This window comes from Drosophila busckii, chromosome 2L, assembly GCF_011750605.1.
Source record: "Drosophila busckii strain San Diego stock center, stock number 13000-0081.31 chromosome 2L, ASM1175060v1, whole genome shotgun sequence".
NCBI classification, from domain to species: Eukaryota; Metazoa; Arthropoda; class Insecta; order Diptera; family Drosophilidae; genus Drosophila; species Drosophila busckii.
Genome location: NC_046604.1, coordinates 3,020,063 through 3,028,660, shown reverse-complemented (window position 1 = coordinate 3,028,660; position 8,598 = coordinate 3,020,063). Strand labels below are relative to the sequence as shown.

Here is an 8,598-nt window from a genome sequence, read left to right as displayed (position 1 = left end):
TTAGAGATGAGCAACAGCCAGAGCTATCACATGCACATCTGGTCACACTTTGCAGCTGTTGCGAGTTAACATGAGCATAACATGAGCACGCCAGCGAGTGCGCTTAGCAACTATTACAGCTGTAACCATAAAATACTTATCGTATGTTATTTGATAATCGGCTGTGCTACGAATTTCTAGAAAATTCTTAATATTTTAATGACAAAATCGAAAGACAACTGTTAAGCAACACGAATAAGCAAAGCTTAGGCCCTGCTGCAGTTAACAACAATTGAATGCAAGCTCTGCACATATTTTTTAATACAGCAACAATTAAAAGAACAGTTACCAGTCGCAAGCAGCGAGTGTAGTACGCATTGCGCAGGGGTTAAAGCAAAAGTAAGTAGGATACTGAGAAAACGCAATGGCTAAATGGGGAGAGGGTGACCCACGTTGGATTGTCGAGGAGCGACCTGATGCCACCAATGTCAACAACTGGCATTGGACCGAAAAGAATGCCACTCCCTGGTCGAAAGAACGTTTTCAACAGTTGTTTCTGGACTTTAAAATAGGTATGTGCGTACGGCTTGTTGTTAGTGCTGTATTCTAACCTAAGTTTTCTTCTTTTTTTGTTGCTGCTATTGTTGCTTGGCTACAGCGCAAAATGACATGGACTGCGTGGTGGAGGCAGTGGACAAGTGCAACGGTGAGGCTACGGTGAACAATCGCAAGGGCAAGCTGATATTCTTCTACGAATGGGAGCTGGTGCTCAAGTGGTCCGGCTGTATGCTGAAGAACAGCGCACTGAGCCACAAAGGCAAGCTGACCATACCCAATCTGTCGGAGGAGAATGATCTAAACGAGGTGGAAATAACTGTTACTATTGATGAGTCTAATGATGAGTCCGAGACGCTCAAAAGATTCATGTACAATGTGGGCCGTGAGCTTATACGCAAGCAGCTGGGCGTCTATATCAAGGAGCTGAAGGAGGAATACTCCAAGAACTTGATACTACCAAAGAAGGGCGCCGATGGCAGCGACGCTGACAATAGCGATGCCAATAACCTCAAGAATGCCGCCCAGAAGTCAAAGCTGCCCGCCACTGGAGCGTCGACGGTTGCCTCCAAAGCTGTGGGCAAGAGTGGGAACAATAGCGTGGGCTGCAAGCTGGACGTGCGCACATTGTCAATGACCGAGGAGTTCCATTGCAATGCCAACGATCTCTATAATGCGCTCACCAAGGCAGACATGCTAACTGCATTTACACGCGCGCCCGCCAAAGTGGACGCCGTGCGTGGCGGCGAGTAAGCTCAGAATAACAACAATAACAGCTGAAACTATTATTAACAATTGTATATTGCAGATTTGTACTTTACGGCGGCAATGTGCTGGGCAAGTTCGAGGAGCTGGTGCCCGAGAAGAAAATACAGCAGAGCTGGCGTCTGAAAAACTGGTCCTCGGGCCACTATTCGAATGTGATCATCGAACTGGATGAAACGGTAATGTAAATTAAGTCGGGTAGCTGTAGCTATGACTCACTTGGATTTTGTTATGAGCAGGCGTCCAGCACAATGATGACGCTCACGCAGACTGGCATTCCCGCCTCCGAATACGATGCGATGAGAACGAACTGGTATCGATACTATTGGCACAGCATCAAGCAGACATTTGGCTTTGGCGCCTCCATTGCCGATGCCTTATAAGAGCGGATGCTTCGATAGCATCCAAACATAGAGAGTTCCAATTCATTATAGCTACATCAATTGCGCTGCCAGCCGTCCCGCCCCCTTTCCTCACTCTCAATCACTCTCTCTCCTCTCTCTCTAGCTATAATTTCTGTTAACTTTTTGCATATGGTATTAAACAAAAGCATGTTTGTAGACGTTTGACGACAGCAGAGGCTGCAGCAGCAACAATAACAGATAAAACAATAAGTCACACACACACACATAAACACATGCGACATTGGTTTACACATTAAATGGCAAATAAATGATCAAACAAAATGAAATAATCTGTTGTTTGCTATGCCAGAATTCAATATTTAATGATAAGCATAAGTTAATAAGTTTATTTATAGCTGCTCTAACTAAATCTGTAGCTTAAAACTGAGATTTTTGGCTCAGTCTAGCACCAAAGCATCGGTGGTTCAGTGGTAGAATGCGCCTGCACGCGGCGGCGGCCGGTTCGGATTCCGGCCGATGGCAGAACAATTTTTTTTTATTTTTATAATAAGCATATAATTATTAAAAAATGAAGTCTATACAGTGGCATTTAATTTGAATTAAAGTCATAATAGGAATCAGAAATCAAAGAATGAATTCAACTTGAATTCGAATTTAAAGAATGAATTTAGTTTGAACTAATCAAATTAACTACACATCAAAATTAAGAATGAATTCAAATGCAGAATGGAAAAAAAATCTCTAAATTTAGATAAATTAATAATAATAATAAAAATATTCTCTAGCTTTTTGTTTAAATTTAGAAACTAATTGGTAAAGTAGTTATATGAAATAAAATCTAGAACTGCATTCAATTAGAATTAGTTTGACTTCAATCAGCTGAATTCATTCAAATTTAATTTTATGAATGGAATTAACCATAAAATTAACATTAAAATAATTGGTTAAGAATGCAAACTAAGCGTAATGCAAATTCAGATTGAAAAACAATGAAACCATTTGAAAATCTCTAAATTCAAGTGGAATTAAATATAAAAATGATCTTACGCTTATTTATATTTAGACTTAACAACTAATTGTTAAAATAGAAATTACTTAGCATATGATTTATAGTCCCGCTTACTTCTGTTGATGCGTAGCCAAATGCATTTGATATTCCTTATGGCTGTTGCTCTGGAATCTGTTGTCAACTTCTTGCTCCTTGCAAGTTGCACACTCGTACATACACTTGCCAGGATGCTTGCCTGTCTTTAGGATATGCTTTCGTAGCACGTCCAAGCTGCTGCATTGGAACTCACAGTGTGGACAGCCAATGGGCTTTGCCCCCGTATGACGTTGCATGTGCCGCTTCAGATGCGCCTTGATGCGTGTGCTGAACTCGCAGACGCTGCAGCCAAAGCGCTCGCCAGTTGTCGCATGTGACTTGAGATGCCTGCCAAAGAGAAAGAGAGAGAGAATTGCTGAGTCGGCCATATTTAAAATCTCTTGCTTAGATTAAGCGCTAAATTCCAGTGGCCAACAGTTCCGAGTCGCAGCCTACTAATTGCTAATTTCGCATTCGAAATCGCACACTCGAAATCGAAATACGAATACGAATTTGGGGTAGGAGCTGTTGGGTACCGCTAACAGTAGCATTGGGTCTGGCTCAGATGCAGATCTGTTTGGTTAAACAGCAACCAAAGCTCAGTTGACTAAGCTCAGCTGGAATTTAAGCTATGGGCTTGCACACACTGCCAAGTGCGCTACACATAAAATATATTTAAAAACTAAATAAAAATATAATAAATAAGTTTTAAAAATATTTATTGCTATCAGTTCTTATATCAAACATTTACTTTAGATGCAAAATTAATCATTATGTTGGCAAAGAAAAAAAAACAATGTATTTAATTTGAAAATGCGCTTGTAATTAAATCTAGTTCTTTAATACTTTGAATATTTTGAAAAAGAAATGTTAAAAAATGGTTGAAAATCTCATAAATTATATCGCCAAATTTATTAATGTCTTAATTATTTTGGAAACAATTTCTTTGATAGTTTTTCAGATCATAGAATTCTTATAACTGTAATTATTTTTGAAAAGAAATGACAAATCAAGAAAGGGTAAATAATATCAATTGACATCGATTTACAGCTTATTAGATATTAGAGTTCTTTAACTATTTTGTAAAAGAAAAGGTGAAAAAATCTTTGTAAATTTGGAATTCTTTAATCTTTCAACTGAGTTTTTTTCATTGAGTTTTTTCATTTAGTTATAACTAATATGCTCGATTGTAGCGCAGAGTTACGCGCCTTCAATTACGTATCGACTGGCGGTACGACTTTGGGGCACTATGGCGATTTGTTGCTGCAGCTTTTTGTTGTTGTTGCAGTTGTTGTTGCTGCTGGACTGGTGTCCACTCTGCACTTATCAGCTACTGTCCAAAGCGAAGGCTCACAATTAATTGCCCATGTACTGCGTTGGATGCTCGGCTCGGGCTCTGTGTGTGGAATCTGTGTGAAATCTCAGAGGCACAAGCAACAAACCAAAACCGAAACCGAAACCTGGAGCTTCGACTCGAAGCTGAGGCTACAGCACCCGTAGGCTTAATTAGCGACAAGTAATGGGCAAAGACGCAGGCGACGCGACGATCGTGTTGCAGTTGCAATGCTCGTGTTGTAGGAGTTGCAAAGCCGCAAGCTTTGACGCTGCCGACAACTCGTCGAATGACCAAAAAACAAGATCGCAAACTCAAACTCGACTTTGAATACTGCAATATTTATTTATATGCCCAGCGCAGTGTAAATTCTTCACAGCATGCGCATAAGTTTTAATATAAAACAGAACAATGGTTTATATATTTTTAATATTTTGTAAATGTTTTAAATCTAAAAGCAGCACTGAACTGCAGGCTAAAGGCTTCGACTATTAACAAAAGTATTATAATACTTTGTTTTATTGTTAAAATGAATTAAAAATTAAACAAAAATAAAAACAAATTATATTTTAAGCTATTCGCTTTTTTAAGCAAATCATCAATAAAACTATATTTATACAAATATATTTGAATTTGTAGCTAAATATTTATTTTTTTTCAGATCTTTGCTTTTAGAAACTCAAATTCAATTAAATCGTGCAAATTAATATTTTAATTAGTGAATATTGTCTTTAAAGAATTTACGACTTTAAGGTTTTAATATATTATTAATATAATATTAATATATAAAAAATGATGCAGCTTGAACTGTAATATATAATAAATTTCACAGCCATTTTTTTATATTTTATCTAAATTTATGCGCATGCTATGTGAAAAAAAATTATCTTTAAAATTTAATTTCACTAATATACAAATTATGAAACTAAGCAACATGTAAATATTTTATTGTTTGCTTTAAAGAAAATTATGTACAAATAAAATGAAAGAAAGCCACAACATTGAACTTGATCTGTTTATAAATTGCTCAACAATCGTTAAAGAAAAAATAATAAATATTATGCAAAGCTCGCAGTTTAAACTCAACTGAGTGTGTGTGTGTGTGCAACATTTTGGGGCGTACAGCTGCACAGTGGCAGTGACAGTGGCACAACCGACGAGGAGGCCAATTGGCCCTGAACGCCAACTGAAGCTCAAAGCGATCTGCTCAATATGCGCGCATCCGTGGCCAATGTGAAGAAGGCGTAACAGCAGCCAATAGCCAAGAGTCAAAGCAGCAGCAACAGCAGCAGCAGCTGCCTGCAACTGTGGAAGCAACTGTGGCAAGTTTAAGCTGCAGCAGCGCATTGCGAAATATTACAAGAATTCAATGCGCATATCAAAGGCGATCGATAAGTCACGATTTTGTGGTACGACTGCCTGCCTGCCCCACCCCCCCACCAGCAAACCCTGCAGCTTCAGCCTACGCCACAATCCTTTTTAACTTTGTCGCTGGACAGTCTTGTTGTTGTTGTTGCTTTTCATCAATTTATGCAATTGCCGTTCAAAGCCAGCAATTATGGTTGACATTTTTGCTCTTGTTGTATTTTCTTACCCCTCCCCTTCCTCCGCTCCCTGCTCACTCACATTTCCATTTTATGCTTGTTTTTCATTTTGGCTAAAAAGAATTCAAATTCGTGTAGAAAATGTCGCTCGCTTACTCTGTGGACCACAAGCATCTGCTGTAAATTCTGATTAGCATTTTATAGATTTGTAATAAGCCGAACCAACATGACAGCCCCAAAGATTAACGAGCTCGAGTTGAGCCAGCGGCAAGAGCTATATAATATATATAATTATGCAAGCAAAAATAATCAATTTTTGATGTATAATAAATATTTATTCTAATGTAAAGCAGAAGCATTTAGATCTGAGTTATTAAAGCAAGGACTTTGAATCTTTTTGAGTTGAGTCACTAAAATAACTAAATTTATACAAATTTATTTTTCTTTAGCTAAGATGTATTTAAGATTTGCAGCCTGCATTAGTAAGTACATAATTTTCTGCTATTAAAAATTGATTTAAACACATTATGCTTTGGATTAAAATATATATTGCTTAAGTTTTGCGAACTCACCTCTTCAAATGCAGCGTACTCTTGCCCACATAGCTGCAGTTCTCATGCGGACACTTGTGCTCGCCCTCCGCATGGGACGCCATGTGTATCTTGAGTCCTTCGGCTGTGAGTCCTGCATATTGACAGTTCTCCTGATGACAGCGATAACTGGGAGCCGTCGCTGTATGTGTGCGCTCATGAAGTTTCAACGAGTATCTGCAAGATAGAAATACATATATATAGAAAATTTAAAGTAAAGGACACACTGCTGGACTACAACTTGTCGTTTTGTATTTTAAAACAATTTTGTATTTTTTTTAATTACATTAAATCAAAGCAAAAAGTAATTCGCACCAAAGTCACGTCGCAGTTGAGACCGACAGACGACAGAGGCACGTTCAATGCGGGTACAGACACGATTCTGGGGACGAGCAGACAGAAATGTCCATGTCCACGTTCACGTCCACGTCCACGTACTGTGCCCATGTCCACTCTCAAAAAGGCTCGGCCCACTATGCAAAATGCTCGTAGGCAAAACTTTTCTTGCACATCAATTACGCTTGCTAATTAATCGAAACATCTGAGCTGAGAGCTGAGAGCTCAGAGCTGAGCTCCAGCCTCAACTCACTTCGCTTCACCTCAACTTGCCACACTTTGGACTTTAAATGAGACTCTAAGGCAGCTGCTTTTGCTCCATACAATTGTATATTCAAATTATGCCAACTTTAATTTAAAAGTTTAGAGCGAAATACCTTCATATATATATATATATAAAACAATTTTGAATTCAATAACAATAATTGAACACTTACATATATTTTTCAATTTCAATGTTTTCATTTTTATGCAATATTGTTCATAATATTAAGATCAATTTTATATATTAAATAAAATTACTTTTTACTTACTTTTGCGTTTTAATAATTCCATTTAATATTTTAGTAATTTTCGTTAGGCATTTCTATCTAGGCAATCAAATAAAAGCCGAAACATTAATAAAATTCCAGCAGTACCCCTAATATTTACTTATATCTGCTTTACAACTGTTTTATTAATATGTATAAATCATATAGATTTTAGTCTAAGCTATGCTTATTGAAATGTTTCATTTATATTTTCTAATCTCTTTAGAAATGTTTACGACTTACTCATGATTTCGGTTTTCTTATCTTTTAGAAAAATATTATATGTATATATATTTAATGTTTCCACATTTATTTATTTGCACAATAATTTATATTTATATATATATATGTATATATATTCATATATATTATATATATATATATATATATATGTGCCAGCCAAGTGCAAATAAATAAAAGTCGAAACATTAAATAAATTTTAGTAGTACCTTTAATGTTTGTTTACGTTTGATTGATTGATTGATTGATTGATGATATAACTATATAAAGTATTTCGATTTTAGTCTAATTGTAAGCTATACTCATTGAAATCATTTATTTCCCAATCTCGTTAGAAATTTATGCGACTTTGAGCGTTTCGCTTTCTTATCTTTTACTAAAGCAGAACAGCAAATTTTGTTTTGGTTTTATTTAAATTGCGCAAAGCTTAAACAAATTGAAATTCACATATAAATGACTTTTTTAAATTACATGGAAAATCATTCATTCGTTTATTGTGCCATAATCCAACGCAATCTTCAGTATACTCATCATTGGGTTCGAACTCATCCCATTTAAAAAATGTTGCCTCCTGTCCGGAAGACGACAAAATAAAGTGACCCTCGTTATCACGATCATTCAAGCCGATCCAGTAGTCCTCAGACAATAATTGATTAGTAACTCCATTGTATTCCTCTTCACTCTGTAGACCAGCCAAGTGTCCACCTAAGCTTTTACATTTGACCGAAGCTCTACTCCAATTCATCTCCAGATCATTTGCAATGTAATAAAATGTATCTCCGATTTTCGTCAGAACGTTATAAGTCAGCTGGCTAAAAATATTCTGTTGCATCACTTTTTGAGCTTTGTGTTCCGCCAATAAATGTTCGAGGGCTTCAATTTTCTGCTGATATATCAGCAGTTGTTTCTCAGTCTTTGCAGACAAATCTTTCGTTGCAGATTGTTTGGAGTGTGGACAGCTAGTGAGTTGATCTTGCAAGCTGCCGACATAAGTTAACAGAGGTTTAACCAACTTGTAGCAGTACCTGCCACAATGTTTTTCCTGCTCTTGTTCTGCACTTGACTAAAATTAAATAATTTAAGGCTTATGTCTTAAATAATTTGTTTAATAAATTTACCACACAGTCCGCTTGCACTTGGCAGATGTATATAGCTAATAAGATTAATATAATTCGCATTTTACTTGAGTTGCGACTGCAAGCTTTGGATGCAAAGTAGCTGCATTTATATAGAAACTGTTATCATGAAAAATTTGTAGCTTAAAGAGAAGCACAGGT

General features: G+C 36.8%; 2 protein-coding genes across 2 annotated transcripts in view; one reads left to right on the top strand and one right to left on the bottom strand.

The window, feature by feature from the left end:
* The first annotated feature begins 184 nt into the window (after nt 1–184).
* On the top strand, nt 185–1,990 carry LOC108598504 (activator of 90 kDa heat shock protein ATPase homolog 1). The gene is made up of 4 exons (XM_017985179.2): nt 185–551; nt 638–1,283; nt 1,343–1,478; nt 1,539–1,990. The coding sequence occupies exons 1-4, from the start codon at nt 404–406 to the stop codon at nt 1,680–1,682; spliced, it is 1,074 nt and encodes a 357-aa protein (XP_017840668.1). The 5' UTR covers nt 185–403; the 3' UTR covers nt 1,683–1,990.
* A 793-nt stretch (nt 1,991–2,783) lies between these two features.
* The window catches only part of LOC108608086 (zinc finger protein 615), a 41,281-nt gene continuing 35,466 nt past the window's right edge, over nt 2,784–8,598 (bottom strand). Inside the window, exons 3-4 of the mRNA XM_017999288.1 lie at nt 6,198–6,392; nt 2,784–3,096 (exon numbers count right to left, since the gene is read on the bottom strand). Of these exons, the coding sequence (XP_017854777.1) occupies nt 2,784–3,096; nt 6,198–6,392 (508 nt within the window). The remainder of the gene's footprint in view (nt 3,097–6,197; nt 6,393–8,598) is intronic.

Coding starts and splice junctions, on each gene's coding strand:
- LOC108598504 (XM_017985179.2), top strand. CDS start 404: ATGGCTAAATGGGGAGAGGGTGACCCACGTTGGATTGTCGAGGAGCGA. Junction 552..637: donor GTTTCTGGACTTTAAAATAG/GTATGTGCGTAC, acceptor GCTTGGCTACAG/CGCAAAATGACATGGACTGC. Junction 1,284..1,342: donor GACGCCGTGCGTGGCGGCGA/GTAAGCTCAGAA, acceptor TGTATATTGCAG/ATTTGTACTTTACGGCGGCA.